The sequence below is a fragment of the Stegastes partitus genome, unplaced genomic scaffold (genome assembly GCF_000690725.1).
Source record: "Stegastes partitus isolate 25-593 unplaced genomic scaffold, Stegastes_partitus-1.0.2 Scaffold10, whole genome shotgun sequence".
NCBI classification, from domain to species: domain Eukaryota; kingdom Metazoa; phylum Chordata; class Actinopteri; family Pomacentridae; genus Stegastes; species Stegastes partitus.
In genome coordinates, this window is record NW_007577741.1 from 542,568 (window position 1) to 560,445 (window position 17,878).

At 42.5% G+C, this 17,878-nt stretch overlaps 2 protein-coding genes across 2 annotated transcripts; both read left to right on the forward strand.

Annotated features, from left to right (window-relative positions):
• Window positions 1–63: 63 nt before the first annotated feature.
• cunh1orf159 (chromosome unknown C1orf159 homolog) lies at window positions 64–9,235 on the forward strand. Its single transcript, XM_008285390.1, has 9 exons — window positions 64–275; window positions 2,320–2,399; window positions 2,486–2,570; window positions 3,986–4,081; window positions 4,170–4,226; window positions 6,868–7,002; window positions 7,103–7,128; window positions 7,249–7,273; window positions 7,551–9,235. The coding sequence occupies exons 2-9, from the start codon at window positions 2,328–2,330 to the stop codon at window positions 7,655–7,657; spliced, it is 603 nt and encodes a 200-aa protein (XP_008283612.1). The 5' UTR covers window positions 64–275; window positions 2,320–2,327; the 3' UTR covers window positions 7,658–9,235.
• A 1,536-nt stretch (window positions 9,236–10,771) lies between these two features.
• perm1b (PPARGC1 and ESRR induced regulator, muscle 1b) lies at window positions 10,772–17,110 on the forward strand. Its single transcript, XM_008285402.1, has 4 exons — window positions 10,772–11,000; window positions 11,650–14,411; window positions 14,488–14,604; window positions 15,799–17,110. The coding sequence occupies exons 2-4, from the start codon at window positions 11,660–11,662 to the stop codon at window positions 15,885–15,887; spliced, it is 2,958 nt and encodes a 985-aa protein (XP_008283624.1). The 5' UTR covers window positions 10,772–11,000; window positions 11,650–11,659; the 3' UTR covers window positions 15,888–17,110.
• Window positions 17,111–17,878: the final 768 nt, after the last annotated feature.

The following is a 17,878-nucleotide window of genomic DNA, read 5'->3' on the forward strand; positions in this document are numbered from 1 at the left end:
ACACAGTCGACTTTTATTGTGAAAAGCGTCCCCTTGGCTTTATTGTGAAAGGCGTTGCTCGGATGAGTGCTTGCTAACCGGGAGCAGGTACCTGTGAGCCCAGAGCCGCCGCTGCTGTCTGTCGCTTCACCTGTCTGCGGCGGAGCTGCAGAGGTGTGTTGATGACAGATCTGCCGACGGATCCGAGCCACTGCGCGCTAACAGCTCTGCGGCGGACGAGGCGTCGCTACCCCGCAGCTCGGAGTTTGGTCAGGCCGAAGCCTAGTGTTCGGCTGGTGAGTGAACTTTTGTTTCGTGCAGATTCTGTTGCCGATAGGTTTCCGATAACGTGAGGCGGGTTTACATCCTAACGCTGACATCGGTGCTTTAGCCGAGGGTGCTAGCTCGGTCAACTTCATCTCAGTGACAGGTGCTAGCTAGCGCAGCAACACTGGCGTTAGCCGCAGCCCGTAGTTCTCTCACTCGGTTGCTGTGTTGCTCCTCAAATTATGTGTTTGCACTAAAAATAAAGCTTAGTAACGGGCAAAAGTTTGTTAAAAAGTGGCCTGTTTCTCTCCAATATTTTTAGTAAGACTGCCTAATGTGAATACTCAAACTGCAGGTTTGTACAGTTTGAAAACAAAACATTTTAAACCTAACCAATTGTATTGTAATTCCAAGTTATAGCCTGTACCAATATCGGTTAAACTGCAGATGATTCAGGATTGTACCACCTTACAGTGACGGCATTATTCATGAACTGGATCAGTAAGGTATTTGCTCTAATGTCAAACAGTTTAGATTCACTTTTTTAAATCAAATAGTCCCCACACTACTCAGATTTAAATCTTTTACTTTTGCAGCATCTTCTAACTTTATTTTTAATGACACACTCTTCAGCATGAACACTTTACTGAAGAGGTGTTCTGTCGTTTCAACAGGCTGCACTTCTCTCCAAAGCTGTTCTGTTGGGTTCGAGTCTGGCGGCATACTTGGCCAGGTCATAGGCTTCATGTTTTCCTCCTTTAGAGGCTCTTGTGTGCTTTGGATTGTTATCATGCAGGAATGTTCCTTTCTGCCAAGCTCCCCGCAGCCGACTGGGACTCGTCACCTGTCAGCCAGTGTTTTGGTAAACAGGAATCATGGTAGCATCTTTAGAAGTCGTCTCCCCAACACCTCACATCAGCACACTCCCACCTCTGTGCTTCACACTGAACCCCATCTGAGCTCATTCATCTTCTGACCCAAGAATGTGTCCCAACATTCATCTGGCTTTTTTTTTCTTTTTCTTTCATCCCTTTTTGCAAAGTTTAATCTTGCAGTTTAAGAGCCAGCATGGGATTGTTCTTGGAGGCTATCTATAGAGGTCACTGTGTGAGCTGTCACAGAAGCTTCACTTTCTGTACTTGATCACCGTGCCAAGTCTGAAGCACATTTGTTTTGTCAGAGGTGGGTTATGAAAGCATCGTCTCTGGCATCTTTTCAGGTCATCAGGGCTCTGATCAGCGGTGCTATGACTCATTCTGTACCTGCTGATTGCTGCTGCAGCTGATCTTTAGTGGGTCACAGATCTTTTTGCATCCTTTTCCATCCCTGTGAAGACTCACAATCACATTTTTCAAACCCTCTCAGAACTGTTTTCCACGTGGAGCCACGATGCAGATTTGCAGAGAACTGAGAGAGATGTTCATGCACTTAGGCTAATAGGAAGTCACAAGTCTGCCGAATGTTGCTGCACAGGTTTTCAGCCTTCTGTGTGAGTAATCACAGCTGTATTTAGTTTTGTCGTGTTGAGTTTCTACTTTGGTACCTGTATTTCAACATTGTCTCTCCAGTAATTATGCAATTATTGAGACGTGAAGCAATTTGAACTCATTTCAAATCAGGTTCGACATTGAAATGAGGTGTTTTTGGGATGTAGGCTTTAAATGAAGGCAAAGATTCACGAGTCACGTAGTTTTGCAAGACACAGGAAAGTTATGAGCAGATCATTTGTGTATAATTTAAAGTTTAATGTCACTGAAAGATACCAGAATAGTGCTTTTTCCATCCCATACTTTGAGAAAATTTTGTTTCTACAAGACCCAATTCAAATGATGATGTAAAATTACCTTTGAAGCACGAATTAATGTCCTGAGATGTATAGAAACTGCTCCAGTAATCTTGATTTTCAAGTATGTACAACACCTAAACATCTAACCAGTCAGGATAATTAGCTGTTCTAATTATCTGGTGTTTTGCTCCATCGTTCTTCCTTCCTGTCAGATTAAACGTGTCCTGCTGTGTGCCCAGTCCAAGTCACTGAAGCGTACCTAATTCATGTGTGTTTGATCTCCAAAGGTTTGAACATGGCTCTGTCATTCCTTCTGGTCTTGGCTGCTACTGTGATTCTCATCAGACCTGAGACACCCGTAACGAAGGTACGACGAGGATTTTACCGGGTCAAAGTGTGGCCGGTGTGTGCTCTGTTCTGGTTGCGCTGATTCGCTACCTGTGCTGTTTACAGGCCCTACATCAGAACTCCCTCGAGTGTTGCGGCGAGAAACAGAGAGCCAACAGTTCCTGCTCCAATGACACTCACTGTGAACCAGGTAACGTTTTCAACAGCTTACCACCGACACACAGCTTTGACTGAGGCTGTCGGCGTTGTGCAGAATCCCACTGAGAGTTTTGACCTCGTAACTTCATTATTAGCTTCAATATGAGATAAGTCAGACGGAAATAGTGTTCTGAGTGCAGAGCGGAGCCTCTGACTGTTTAGCATCTGAGAGATTCGACTGAATTGCAGAGACACGTTGAGTTAGATCCACGCAACTCAATGTAATATGGAATTACCGTAAATTCCAGACTACTGAGCGCACCTGAATATAAGACGCACCCACAAGCTTTCAAAAGAAAACACGCTTTGTACATATATAGGCCGCACTTGTCTAACATACACAAATGCTTTTTTCCGAACTGCGCCTGTAACACGGCTGGTAAAAAAAAATAAAAAATACAGCAGCCTACCAGGAAAAGTCATTGATCGCTGTCTTCATCTTCCTCCTGCGCACTAAAACCACTAAAGTATCAGAGTTGAACAGCCTCAGAATTACTTCGCCACACACTTCCTCCGTCTCTCTTTCGCTCTCGATGTCACTTTGGTCTCGAGGCAAATTCGTAAAAATCCACAAATTAGCCGCATCGTTGTTTAAGCCGCAGAGTTCAAAATGTGTGAAAAGAGTAGCAGCTTATAGTCCAGAATCTACGGTAATGCTTCTCCATGCGTATGTAGTGTTTGGAACTGTTTGCTCCAGCGTTGAACTGTTCACATTATTTTCCCGCATGGGCTCAGACTAATTAATTAATCAAGCTGAGTCGCCTTTGGATCAAGTAGTGCTCTTTCTCGTACTGGCAGTCGAAATGCTGCATGCAGAACCAGCATCAACTCAAACACCTACACAAGCGTCAGTGACACTTGGATAGGTGTTGTATTTGTCTTCTGTGATGCTGGTGTCGGGCATAGCTTGCAGTCTGTCTGACAGGAAGTGCAATGCAGCAGCAAACAAACACAGTGGAAGTACAGTCGTTCCTTTATTCTGTACAGGTGAATGTCAAGAGCAGTAAGTTAAATACGCGAACGGAAATACATCATTGGCGTGCAAACACCAACCGCTGCAATCTGTAAACACTGACTCATCAAGAGACTTAACTCAGATGTAGAAAGGATAATGATCCTCGGTGCAAGCGCCATGTGTGCACGTCCGTGGTTTACGTCCTGTGACCTTTTGTTTGTTAAATGAAAGTTTGTTCATGTCAAAGTTTTAGAGTGAAAAAAACTGCAGCCTTTTGTAAAAGTTTAAAAAAATAACTGCGCCGGTGTTCATTGCAACTTCATCCTTGGTGCCAAAAAACTAGCTTTTGTGGCCATTTAAATGTAAAAGAGCATCACTTTGTTGCAGGATTATCTGAACGTTTTGTTGATGCAGCGATATCAAAGAATGAAAAACTCATTTTTCTCTGACAGGCTGCTTCCTGCGTGTCCTTGAAAACAGCAACACTGTGTGCATATTCTGTGACTCGGCAGCTGTGGATCTGGAGAACATAACCGTCTGTACCTACAGTAAGGACTGTGTGCTCTGTAGAGGTTTGATTTTTTAACAAACAAAAGTGCTGAATTGGTAATTGACCTCTTTTTCTGTGCTTTCTAGATTACACAGTGGAGCGTAAAAATCACACAACAGTCACGACTGTCATTCCTAAAATCGGTGAGTGTTTTACAGCCATTATGGACTCATTTCATTCTGTGTGGTGTGTATTTCTTGATCTTAACTGTGGTTTTATATGTCTCTCAGTAGTCGGCACCAGAAGTATGAGTCAGTTAAACAAATATTAATGTTTTATAGACGGGCGTGTGCTTTGAATAAACATTGAAACTGCTTTCTGTTTTGCACTGGAACACACAACCTCCATCCTAATGTTAGTGTGTTTTAAAAATCACTCCTCTTCAGCTTTGAAAGAACCTGACAGTCCGTAATAAGAACAAAAACATGTTGTTAATTTGTCATTGCCAAACCTTAAAGTTTCAAATATTTTAGTGAACCGATGCTAAAACTTACACACAAAACATAGATGTTAAATACATTTTACTGGGAAATTATTAGAATTAGAATTAGAATAAAACTTTATTGATCCCTTCGGTACAAGACCTCAGGGAAATTGCTACACCAGGAAAAAACAACACAACACCAACATAAAATCAGCAACAACAGCAGCCTTCAAAATTCAAAATGAAAATCAGCATTCAAATTCAAAATCAGCAACAACAACAGCAACAATAATAACAATGATAATAATACCATATTACAGTATACAATATACAGATACAGTAACATACAGGGGATTAGTGCTGTAATATTTTTCTGGTGGATGTATTGTGCATATTATATATAATAAATGCAACAAATATGTGCAGTCGTCCTTAAATGTATTCAGACCCTTCCATTAAAGAAAAGGCAAATTTCACAAAAGTCACTCAAATAACTATAAACTGAAAAAAGTAATAATAAATAAAAAATTGCTAAATTATAATTTGGTGAAATAAGACATTGCTTTTGAATTGTGGTTGAAATAAATAATTAAAAAAAAACAAAACTGCTAAATTCGAGCACTTTGCTGATGAGCAGTGAAATCCAAACACCTGTCAACAGGTGCACAAGTCTGACTGAGAGTTACAGGAAACACCTGATGGCAGTGATTGGCTCAAAGGGTTGTTCAACAGAATATTAGTTCACGGGTCCCATCATGCTTTTTTTTTTAAAATATTTCTATTGAACCACAATTCAAAAGCAACGTCATGATTTTCATTAAATTTTTATTTATTATTACTTTTGTCAATTTCAACTTATTTCAGTGACTGAAGCTGTTTTTTTTCCTTCTTTAATGGGATGAATACATTTGAGCACGACTGCAGAGCAGTAATTTGGTAGAGAAATACTCTGAGGATGTATTATAGTCACATGATAAATAATATCCCATATTGCAGGTGTTTTAGTCTTATTGCAGAGATGTTCTTAACTGCTCTATTATGTGTTTCTTTACTTTAAGGTAATAAACCAGCACACACCACCATGAAACTACCTGCCATCGCCATCTTAACAAAACACTCATGATATAAATCTATAAAAATAACCAGATTAAACACAGCTGCTGTATTTCTTTTGTGTCAACTACTACAAATCCAACAATGCAGGCACTGCATTAGTGGATATTAGTATACTAGTTTTCAACATATCTTTAAGAACAAGATGTGAGAAAGCAAGAGAAGGGCGGCTGTGGCTCAGGTGGTGGATCGGGTTGTCCTCTGATTGTAAGGTTGATGGTTCGATCCCTCGCCCCTCCACAGTCAATGGGGCAAGACACTGAACCTGAAGTTGCTCCCAATGGCAGGCAGCACCTTGTGTATGAATGTGTGTGAAGCATAAAAAAACAGAATAGAAGTGGGACCCTTTAGGACAGCGGTGGTGGACCTTCATCATCATCATCCCTGGACACTGAGCACACTTTGCATTTCTGGGCCTCTCCCTGTTCAGTTAGCCGTTCCCTGTCACGGCAGAGAACTTTGTGGTTTTCTTCAGCTATTTCTAGCCTGATAGGAATCTGACTCCTGGAGCTTCACTGACTTTTATTCACACACATGAATACTAAGACATGGGAGGAAAAAAGTACATGTCAGTACAATTCAGACAGCATAAGGAAGGTTTTTATTCCAGCAATACATACCTGAGAAGTGTAGATTCTTGTTGGATTAATAAAATTAAAATGCTTTTTAGTGTGTCTGACATAAATAAATGAAGTGCATAAATGTTCAGAATAAAGCCCCGTTCCTGTACGGGAGACCCATTTACTACAAATACATGAATATCAAGTCAAAACCTGTAGTATTAAGCCATTGCTGCCTCTTATCTCAAGAATCAGTGCTGTTATTGTGCGACGCCATCGACCTTGACACACCCTCACACGCCGCTCGCTGGGTGCCCGACACATCTCTGCCAGCGCTGCCAAAAAAAGCAGCAGTTTGACACTGTTTTGATCTGTAAAATTAAATTAAGGTTGTTTCAATGAGAGTAAAGTGACGGACGAATATGAAACCACACCAGCGCAGGTATGTGGACGAGCAGGGAAAGAACGCTGCTGTTAACATTAGCAACGCTCAACAAACCGGTCCTGACTGTTTTCTTACTTGTAGGTAACATCATCATCCCGAGCAGCGTAGTCTCACATCATGTGGCCTTGAGATGTGGGTCACTGGAGAGTCTCTGTCTGTGGGTGTTAACAGCTTTTATATGACTGTAGCTTTCAGGAGGATGTTCACCACATGTCTCCTCCATCATTTTGTGCTTGGTGCAGGGGGTCCAGGTGTGGCGGCCTCTCTTCTCCTGGGAACGCTGTTGATCAGCCTGTTCCTGATCCTCTCTGTCGCCTCCTTTTTCTACCTCAAACGCTCCAACCGGCTCCCGAGCATCTTCTACCGGCGCAACAAGGGTGAGCAGCGCACGGTTCTGGCCACCAGAGGCGTCATAGTGAAGCTTTACTTTAGTGTATTCTTGTATCAAACTTAACATCGATTTGTGTGTTTTCACAGCCTTCATATTCCAACCAAGTGAAACGGTAAGTCTGTTTTATTGTTTGTCTTGTGCAGAGGCTGTAAATCTGTTTGTTGTCAGCAACGTTCTGCTGTCGATTCGTGTCTCAAAGGGATTCTTTAAACTTTGTCGTTTTCCCTTCCAGGCCGTCATGATCCCCTCGTCGTCAGGTAAGACGGCTTCACTGTGTTGCTCTGTCAGAAAACCTGTTAGGAAACTGTCCGACCTCGCTGAACCGGTTATAGTATTACGGGAAGCTCTGGTAGCGTCTGCAATATCTGTCATTGTTGGCGAGGAGTATTGCAGCAATGCAGGAAAAGCCCAAACTGTCACGTTACCAAAAAAAAGCACCAAAGATTTCCTTAAATGTGCTCCTGATCATTTCAGTGCAAGTCTCCTCTTGTTGCTCCCACACATGAGTCTATGATTTCTGTCTTTGTTTTGAAGTGAGGAAGCCAAGATATGTGAGGAGGGAGCGGCCCTCTGCAGCAGCGTCGACGCTCAACAGTGCCACCATAACCACAACATCCACGACTCAAGACTACAACGTGTAGGAGGAGGGGTGGGAGGTCTGGTGCAGGTAGGAGAGAGAGCTCAGGAACGGTGTGAGAGTTTCTAATCATGTGAAGAAAGAAAGACCAGCTGACTCTGATGAGGGTGGCCAAATGTAACTGTTGCTGCTGCTTCTGCTGCGTTCGTGTCACTGGAGCTGCTACGTTTTCTCTGTTTAAAAAGATGTTGGAACAAGTGTCCGAATCTGTCAGTCCTCTGAATTGTCTCAGTTTTTTCTTTCAAAAGAAGCATCTGAGTATCCTGCACTTGGAACAGTTTGGCAGAATTAGACAGTCAGTATGAGAAGTGGCGTAGCTTAGCGCCGGGCAAAGACAGGAAATGAGGGAACAGCTGGCCCGCGTCCGTCCAGAGGTAAAAACCAGCCTCTTAAGCAGATCTTGTAACCTCTGAACTGACCCCGGCTGACTGTTTCTAGCCTGTGCTGAGCTAAAGTAACTCGTATTGATTGTTTTTCTTCTAATTCTCTGCAAGTGTGTTTCCCAAAATATCAAATTATTCCAAAACCAACCAGCGGCCGTGTGGACAAAGCGACAGCCCAGTGACACTCGACGGACGTTTGATCTGCTGGTGACGATGTTTTACGTGTGTGCTATTTATTTGACTTTTTACTGCATAGATTCGGGCCAAAAGAATAAATGATGTGTGTGTTCCTCTGGTGGACGCTGTAGGAAGAGGCACTGGATGATGATTGTTTATTTGTGTTTTTTGTTGTTGTATTATTTGTGTGACCAACCAAGGTGAATGTATTTCAACAAACCGTGTATCGCAGCCGCATTTATTGCATCCACACCCATGAGACATTCTCAACACAATCTTTTTTTTTTTTTAAATCCTGTGATCCTGCTGAGGCCGATTATGTTTAAATCCTTTTTCCTCTCCAAATTACCTTGTGCACTTTATTTATCCGAGGTCTCCGGCTCACGTTGGACCTCAGTTTTTCAAAAGAAACGCTCCAAATATCTCGTTGCCATCGAGTGTGAGTGAGGGTTTTTTGTTGTTGTTGTTGTTGTTGTTGTCGTGTAGATGGCAACAGTGGAGTTGCATTATGAACTTTACTTGACTACTATTACCTTTTGCCAAATGTCTGAAGAAAATGGCTTTTGCCGTACGCCATTACTGTGATTACTTACTGTGCCATTATGAGCTTTAAATGCAGCCAGGAAGCTTTTAATCATGACATATCTGTGATGAATAATTGGGTATTTGACTTATATCCAGTGGCCTTTACTGTATCTACAATCCTATCCAAGCTATATTTGCTCCACGGTATTTTATTCCACATCTTGATAAGAACAAAAAGTCATTTTACATCTTCAGCGTATGTGGAGCAATCTGAAGCGACCCAGATAAAAGGCAGCAATCATTCCATGACTATCCCCCCTCTCCCTGCTTCGTGTGTTTACTGTTGTACAGACAACCATAAGCTGACTACATGTACATATTGTTTTATACGAATGACGTATTGTTTTTGTAATGATGTACATATCCCAGTTTCAGTGCCATGAAGAAAGTTGAGAAGCCGTACGTATCGTTTGCAGAAATAAAGCACCTTTCCATAATCCTGTGTGTCGTCGTAACTTTAAAATGTGTCATCACAACGTAGTTTAGGCCACAACTAGTGACGTATGTCCATCACATCATAATTTAACTTCTACTTTCTGTGGTCCCTTTACATTAAGAGAAGCTGGTTATTAATCTCTAAATAGACAAAAATGACCGTAAAACACAGGGAATGCATACAGGATAAAGAATATTTCACCATAAAGCTACTACAAACATGCAAATAACATAAAAGCATATAAAATCAGTTCATTTAAATTCAAGTTTACATGATTATTAAAGCTATTGTTTGCTGTTTGTGTTGCAGGATAGCAGTGAGTGGATTACTTGTGGTGAGACACAGATATTTTGCAGGAGATTCCAAATTCAGCTCACATTTTAAGAAAACACCACTGAACTATATTCTATAATAAAACTGCCAAAAAACATCAAAATAACATATTATATAACATTATTTTTATTTAAATTCCTGTTTCTGACTTCTTTTTTTTTTTTCTTTTTTACAAAGTTTGGATTTCGCAGCTGTTTTTTCTTGCAGGATAAGAGTGATGGAACCATTTTAAAGCTCCGATTTTCATAGTTTTGCTCATTTAAGATTTTGAATTTGAAAAAAAAAAGTTTATCCAGATTTCAAGGATGGCATTATATGGATGTTATCCTGCTTATTGAAACACTGAATGGAGCAGAGCTTTGGTAAAAACAAGTAAAGTAGTTCCACACACTGATAGAAGAAGCTTTCTGTTTTAGACCAGATGCTGAGTGGACGTCAGATATATAAGACTTTAAAATAACAGCAAAAATGTTGATGAAAAGTAGATCATTTGTAAGAAATTATGACCTAAAGTTAGAGTTTAAGGATTGAAATTGCATCTCTATCAATGCAGCCCAAAACAAAGTCAGCCTTAAAGTGCAATTAGACAAAATAACAGTGATTACCTTTTTATTATTCCGTCATAAAGTGGCTAAAAACATCCAAATAACATAAAAGCAGATTAAATTATTTTAATCTAAATTCCAGTTTTTGATATTGTTACCAAATGTGGGTTTACAGTTCTTGTGTATTTTTACTGCAGGATAAGAGTGAGGAGACGCTTTGATTCTCATGTTTTTGCTCATTTTTTATTACAGAGACGTCTCATTTGACAAATTATCCAATTACATTTCAAGGCTAGTGTGATACTGATGTTATCCTGCATGTTGGAACACTGAACAGAGATGAGCTTTCACACAACAGATGGTTTGAATTTCATTCAAAAAAGGAAAAAAAGCACAGTAGTTCAAACAACATAATCAAGAAATGTTACCACATCCTGATTAAAGCTTTCTGAGTACATGTCACGTGCATGGGACTTTAAATATTTTGTGAGAAATTCCAGCTTAAACTTAGATTTCGAGGTTATAAATAAAGTCAACCTTAAAGTTCCTTTTAAACAAAAACAACGCTGACATTTCTAGTAAGTAAATGTCTAAAACATTCACAATGGCATCAAAATGTTTCACTATGTTTGGAACTCTTGTTTTTACTACGTTATGATCGGGGCTCATACTTTGGGCGACTGAAATGTCATACCTCTGGTCATGGAGGGAAGGACGTCTGCACCAGCAGCAGCTACATGTGACAGGACATACTGCTCTATTTATAACAGCAGAGCGCAAAGGGCCCAGTCTGACACATGCAAGGACAGATGGACATCATAGCTGAAACGTCCCTGCAGGAAAAAGCACTGACACCTTCAAACTGGATGGTTTGTCCGTCTGCAACAGGTAGGCTGCTGTTTGTGTTGCATTATGGACGATGGGCTGCGGCTGTGGGCTTCACGGTCGGGTTTTGGGAATAATGTTGACAGACAAGACCTTTGATGACTTTGACAAACGGCAGAGGAGAGTTTAAGTGGAACGTCTGTTATGCTGAAGATGAGAAAGTGATCCTAATGACGTTTTACCCCAAATCTACAGCAATCCTGCAGAAAAAAGTTTTTTTTAAAAAACAAAACAAACCAAGTTAAGGAATAATTTGAATGTGTACGTCATATTCTAGCTGTGCAATTTGTGCAACTTCGCTATGATAACAAAACAGGGACCCCATCAAGTTTGTTAGTTGAACCAATGTGTCCGACGCTGGACAGCTGATTCTTTCATATCAGATCTTATGACCTGTTTTCTAAGAGCAGAAAGTATTTTGGGGTCTGTTATGGAAGCGGTGACCGAGGTGCTCTGGTGTTGTTTACCTGCTCTGAGGTCAAACTCTCAAACCAAAGGTTTCTGCACAACAGTTAAGCTCCACACAAATGCACGAGCTCTATATTTAGCTCAGATGTGTTGATGTGACGAACATGATGCACCGAGGACGAACTGCTTGTTTGTTTATGGCACACATCTAAATCTAAATGTAGGTATTGTTGTCTTTTTGCAGATTGAAGAGCATGTTAGGGGTCACAATGGATGATTTAGATCACAGCATTCATATCGCAGAGTATGACTGGACCATTTTCTACGAGGACAGCGAGGAGTGCTGTCTGCTGCAGCCTCTGCTCGCCTGCCCCGATGACTGGAGCCTCAGCGATTCAGAGGAGTCAGGAAACGTTCAGCAGAGCCCCGATGCAGCTGAAACAAACGCTGCAGGAGGACGCAGCAGCGGAGAGCAGAGCTGCACAAGTGCTACGAGAGAGCGAGTGGACGATGCTGCAGTAACAGCTGAAGAGTCTGAAATCTGTATCGATCGTCCTGGAGGGAATCCCACCGACACAGAAGTGGTGAAAGCTGCAGAGGACGTCACAGAGGAGACGAGTGACGGCGTTTCAAACAAGCTGCCAAACGTGGAGAGTTCAGGAGAATCTGAAGAACTGACAAAAGATGTGCAGGCAGAGAGTAACATCAAACCCACAGAGGAGCCTGACCCGCTTTCTTTACACCAGACAGGACTGAATGAGCTGCACACCACACAGACAGGTGTGAGTGTCTGCAGTGTTGCTTTAAAGGCAGAGAAGGAGCGCTGGTTTGTGACAGTGAACGACAGTCCTGCACGACAGCGAGCACGTGCCACGTCTGTGAAAAAAAAACGAAGGCAAAAAAAACCCTGTGAGGGAAGTGGGATGTGCAGGAGTGAGGAGACCTCACTGGAAAACGGGTTCGAGATAAATGAAGATAGAAATGAACCTGAGGGAGGTTGGGATACACAGTCAAATTCAGGGAATCAAATGATTGAAACAAACGCAGAGAGTGTTTTAGATTCATCACTAATGTTCGTAATGTCTTGTGAAGAAGAGAACTTGTCAGAAAAGCTGCCCAAAGAAGAAATCCCAGAGCCACAGATGGACAGAAGCAAATACAAAGCAGGCGGCCCAACATCCACATCACGAAACACACTGACACAGTTGGAGAGTGTGGAGTCAGACGAGCTGGAGGACAGCGCCGACTTCCTCTCCACTCACAGTTATGATTCTGAAAGTTATTTGTCAGCTGCTGAATCAGTGGAGGAACCTCAGCATCCTCTCCGAGAGCATCTCATGGAAAACCAACAGTTGCACCGCTCATTATCTCCCACATCTGACAGCCATCTGTTCAGTCTGACTGAGGGCACTGATGCCGACCGAACACAGGACGATGGTACTCCCTCCAGCAACGCAGCAGCTACCGACTGTGAAAGTTATGAAAGCACCAGCGCCGAGAGTTCCCTCACATTTCCATCTGCCGGCCAGAGAGCTGCCGTAGTGCCAGATGACATCTCCACGTGTGACGATGACACACACAGCGTGGTGCTCTGCAGGCCTGCAGACACACCTGAACCCCAGAATCACAAAACGACTCGTTCAGCATCTGCTTGCTCTCAGGGCGACCAGCTCGGTCCGCTTCCTGTTCCTGATTTAACTGTGACGCTTTGCTCTGAGGTCGAAAGCCCTGAAACATACGCTAAAGCCACGGGCCACACTCGGCCCGTCTACGCCATTTCTGGCTTTTGGGATGAAATGGAAAAGCTGACGATAAACGACATCTTGCAGCTCAGGATGGGCAGAAGTTCACCACCCAGAGAAACACAAGACACGGTGACCCCAAATGGAGACGACTCTCCGACAAATCCCGGCTCGCTGGTCGACACAGCGGAGTACAGTTCATCTGATAGCACTCTGATGGACACATCCGACACTGCGGACTCGGACTACTTCACGCATTCTGATGAATCCAAGCCGGATCGCTCCAGCTGTGAGTTTTCCACTTCAGATTTTGAAGAAGAGTACTGGCAGTTCCTCGGCACCAGCAGGAACCCCAGCCCTGATCCTCATAGCAAAAAGCAACGCAGGACGAGTGACTCTCCTTTCCTTTCACATGACGAGGAGTCCACAGGCTCTGAAGGGAGGGAAACTCCTGTGCCTTTAGAGGACTTGGGAGGACAAGGTTTAGACGATCCGGAGTCCAGCGCTTTGAACAAACTTGAGCTGCCGAGACGGATGACGAAAAGCAAAAGCATGCACAACGTCCAAGCGCTCAACGCTTTGAGTGATGATGAGAGCAGTCTGTTTCTCAGCAGGTCTCTGGAGGACAACACTGTTTTGAAAGTGAGCAAAAGCCTGGAAGCACTTATTCCTGCGTCTTTACTGACCAGCACAAACTTACTGGATACAGATTACCGAACATCCACCCCAGAGGCCTTTGAATACTTTTTCACGGAGGATAAAACAAGCGTCGAGTCCCGCTGTGTCACCGTCTACGATCCAGAGGACATCTCCGTGGCTCCTGTCTTTGACTACACTCTTTGTACCTGCACAGATGACATCTCCTCCTCTTCCCTGCAGTGCAGCGAGGAGAAACCCATCCCCATCTTCTCTTGTTCTCACCCCACCGTCCGAGAGCTCACATTCCCAAAACCCGACTTTGTTTTCTTGAGCTCAAACTGCGAGGGAGCGGACGACATCTCACCGATCAGGGTCGTGTCTCACTCTTTCATCCAGCCCGGATCCAGTTGGAAAAGCTTGATGTCCATAAGGAAGATCCGCTTCCACGACAAAGGCAGCATCTGGTGCAGGAGGTCCGGGGCCTGGATGTTCCCGGTCGAGGCGGAGAAGATCTCGGATGCAGGGGTGACGGTGCTCAGCGAGGGAAGAATCTGCCCGACGTCCTCTCAGCTCTTCAGATTGCTGGAAGAGCAGCAGAGGATTTTAGACGCGATACAGACAACAAGTACGTGTTTGGTCTCGTTCCACCAGAAGACAAAAGTAAACAAGTGTTCATTTGGCATTGTGCTTGTCTCTTACAGAACCTGTGGGCATCTTCTCCACCCTGAAGCAGTCGGACATGTGTTTAGTCTGCATTGCTTTTGCCTCCTGGGTGCTGAAATCCTCTGATCCAGAGGCTGCTGATGCCTGGAAAGCAGGTAATGCATTTATATATCATTATTCAGCAGACATCTCAGTTCTAAAATAAAACATTAAAGGTCCTAGAAGCATCTTTTTTCCTGACTGTGACCAGTGGTGCAGGAACATTTCGAACAAAGTGTGTTTTGTCCTTGCTATCACTTTGATTGAAGCAGGGTGACATCTGTTGGATGTAACACTGGATCTGAAATCTAATGAGGGTGGGTGTGCTTATAATAAAAATAACAACAGCAAGCTATTGTTACCCTCTTGCTTCGATGCTATTTTATCACTTTATCGTGACTGTGTGGGAGTCAGGCCCACAGCTGCTGTCCTTCCATTTTTACTGCTTCATATTTGGATGTGATTTGTTGATGAAAACACAAGAATCAAAGGTTTTCAGGAGCTTGAAGTCTTGAAGATTTTCATGTAAATAAATGTGTTCAGTCACTACCAATTGCAAAATGAGGTTGTTGATTAAATTACAGGAAAGTCCTTGTATTAAAAACTGATGACATGGGAGCAGGACAATGCAACTGCCTTCACAGGAAACACAAACTCTTCTCCTATTGGCTCGTCGTATATAGGTCATGAGTTTACAGTGTCCATACCATGTAAGAAACCTGAGGTCATCTCTCCAAAAACAAAACCCTTTTAGGGATAAACATATCTACTGTAGCTGACCTCAAACCTCGACCTTTTTGACCCCTAGGTAACACGCCTATAATTAGGCTTCAGCAAAGTCACTCCACCGACACTGAGGAGTTTCAGAACAACAAAGACACGTTTACATAAAATGAAAAACAGATAATAAATGATAATCTAAGAGCTCGTGGTTGATTTTACTTTCACAACACGGTTCTGCATTTAAGGATATTTGACACTAGTAACTGAGACCACAGATTCATTAGAAGAATGTTTACTGATGCAGTAAATCAGGAAGTTGGGCGATTTTCTCCTAAACTTCTATAGAGTCAGACTTCCATTTTTGTACCAGAGGAGTCGCCCCCTGCTGGTCATCAGAGAGAATACCGCCTTAAGTTACTTAGTGAGATGTTGGGATCACCTGGAAGTGAGATGCAAAAACACACCTGCACTTACCGCTAATCACCAGAGGTGTCGCCAGAGACGGCCAAACAAGGATCTGCCTCTTTTTAAGTGTCACACATGACTTGAAGTTGAAGTCTAATTCAGATAACCTTTCTCCTGTTCAGCTCTTCTAGCAAACGTGAGCGCCTTGTCGGCGATCCAGTACCTGCGGCAGTACGTCAAGAAGAAGAGTCCTCCTCAAGATGAGCCCTGATGTGTGCAAAACCAAACATTTTCACTTGGATCCATCCATAGAAATACATCCACCATATATACTGCAGTTTCAGCGTACACATTGGATTCAACAGACGTTGTTCTCAAACTGAAACTAGTCGGACGTTTCTAGTGAAAATTTTAGGTAAAGCCTGATATATCTCATTCCCTCTTTGCCATAATACTCAGTTGTTGTCCAATACTACTGTAGAAGTCACAACTGCTAAAAACTAGCATCTAGTTGTTGTAATAAATAGTTATTTTTTTGAAAATGAAAGCATATAATAGAGACAGATACTGAAGATTTGCCTTCAGTAGGAATGGACTGAGAGCCAATGACAGTGCAGAGAATTCAGAAAGCATTTACAGACAGATTTAAACGTTGGTTTAACATTTGTTGACAATAAAAAGACTCTCAAGCAGCTTTTATTCAAATAACTCACATTGATATATGGACCACGATGTACAGAAGCCTGTGTTGTTTTGTGCACACCTGCCATTCTGTGAATGCCCTGTTGTGCCTCGAGCTCGGTTTTGTACAGCTGCCGTGAAGCTAAACTCGAATAGCAGCTTGTAGATTTTGAACAGATGCAAAGTGTATGTGGGACGTCTATGTGGAGGATTAAAGTGCGATGGTAGATGTTGGGCTTGTATGTATGTGCTTGTAAGAAAAGATTAAGTAGGTGACCGCTGCAGTCGTGTGCGATGGAAAAGCTTCGTCCAGAACAGTGGCTCTCAGCCTTTCTTGCTTTAAAAGTCACGTCTACTTTTGACCCCTGATCTGTGTAAGCTTTAAGCAGTTCAGAGGGATTTTCCTCTTCTCATGGGAATAATTCCTCTCAGCCTGAATGGGTAAAACCACAGTATTAAAGAGTACAGTAACGAGAAAACACAGATTAGAGACTAATCTGAAAAATGAGGAGAATTTAGTCGCAGATTTTTTTTCCTTTTTCTTGCTCCCTACTTCAATAATCAACTCACAACCCCATAGATTAACCTCAGGACCTCTTGTAGGGGATCATACAGCCTCTATCGAAGTAAAGGATTTTGTCATTACCATCCAAAGCGCCATATCTGTTTGTTGTTACGGTCTCAGATGCTTTTCAGTAGACGGTGTGTTGTTGCCGCCATTTAATGACTGTGCACAGATCGAACACATCATATTTCTTGTCAAACAAGACTGGATACATGTGATTTAATGCAATAAAATCCATGAATGCGTGACTCATGTTTGTCCAAGTTTATGAGTGCTGGAAACAACAGCACCAACATTAAAAATACAGTTATTTTCCCACAGAATACACCATAAATTCTGGACTACAAGGCTACCTTTTTCACACGCAAGGCTACCTTTTTCACACGCTCTGAACACTGCGGCTTAAACAATGATGCGGCTAGTTTATGGATTTTAAGATAGCGATCAATAAATTTTCCTGGTAGGCTGCTGTAGTTTTTATTTTTTTTAACCAGCCGTGTTACAGGAACTGTTCGGAAAAAAGCATTTACGTATTTGTCTATCTTAGCGGTACGTATTTAATTAAAAGTTTAAAAAAATCTTTCTGTGCAAATGTCTCATGTTACAACGTGGACACCTGCAGCTTATAGACAAGTGCAGCCGATATATGTATAAAACTTGTTTTCTTTTTAAAGTTAGCGGGTGCGGCTTATATTCAGGTGCGCTCATAGTCCGGAAATTACGGTACACACATTAAATTGCCAGATGGCAGCATTTACAATCAGCTAAAACAAATGCAGTGTAACACAACGGTTCTTTTCTTAAACCCTCCTTCAATGGAAGTTAAAATGTTGAGATGTTCTAAAGAAGTATTGATTTTACTGTATGATTGGATTTAGAGCTTTTACAAAATCAGACTTTCCCGATCATTGTGGCTCAGGTGGTAGAGCGAGTCGGTCGATGATCGGAAGGTCGGCAGTTCGATTCCGCCCTCTAACCTGTTTCATGGTCGTTGTGTGCTTTAGCAAGACACTTCA

What these genes read in the sequence shown, in the direction of transcription:
- cunh1orf159 (XM_008285390.1), top strand. Translation starts at nt 2,328, where the DNA reads ATGGCTCTGTCATTCCTTCTGGTCTTGGCTGCTACTGTGATTCTCATC. An exon ending in TATTCCAACCAAGTGAAACG is followed by an intron (nt 7,129 to 7,248) that starts GTAAGTCTGTTT and finishes TTTCCCTTCCAG; the next exon opens with GCCGTCATGATCCCCTCGTC. An exon ending in CATGATCCCCTCGTCGTCAG is followed by an intron (nt 7,274 to 7,550) that starts GTAAGACGGCTT and finishes TTTGTTTTGAAG; the next exon opens with TGAGGAAGCCAAGATATGTG.
- perm1b (XM_008285402.1), top strand. Translation starts at nt 11,660, where the DNA reads ATGTTAGGGGTCACAATGGATGATTTAGATCACAGCATTCATATCGCA. An exon ending in AGACGCGATACAGACAACAA is followed by an intron (nt 14,412 to 14,487) that starts GTACGTGTTTGG and finishes TGTCTCTTACAG; the next exon opens with AACCTGTGGGCATCTTCTCC. An exon ending in TGCTGATGCCTGGAAAGCAG is followed by an intron (nt 14,605 to 15,798) that starts GTAATGCATTTA and finishes TCTCCTGTTCAG; the next exon opens with CTCTTCTAGCAAACGTGAGC.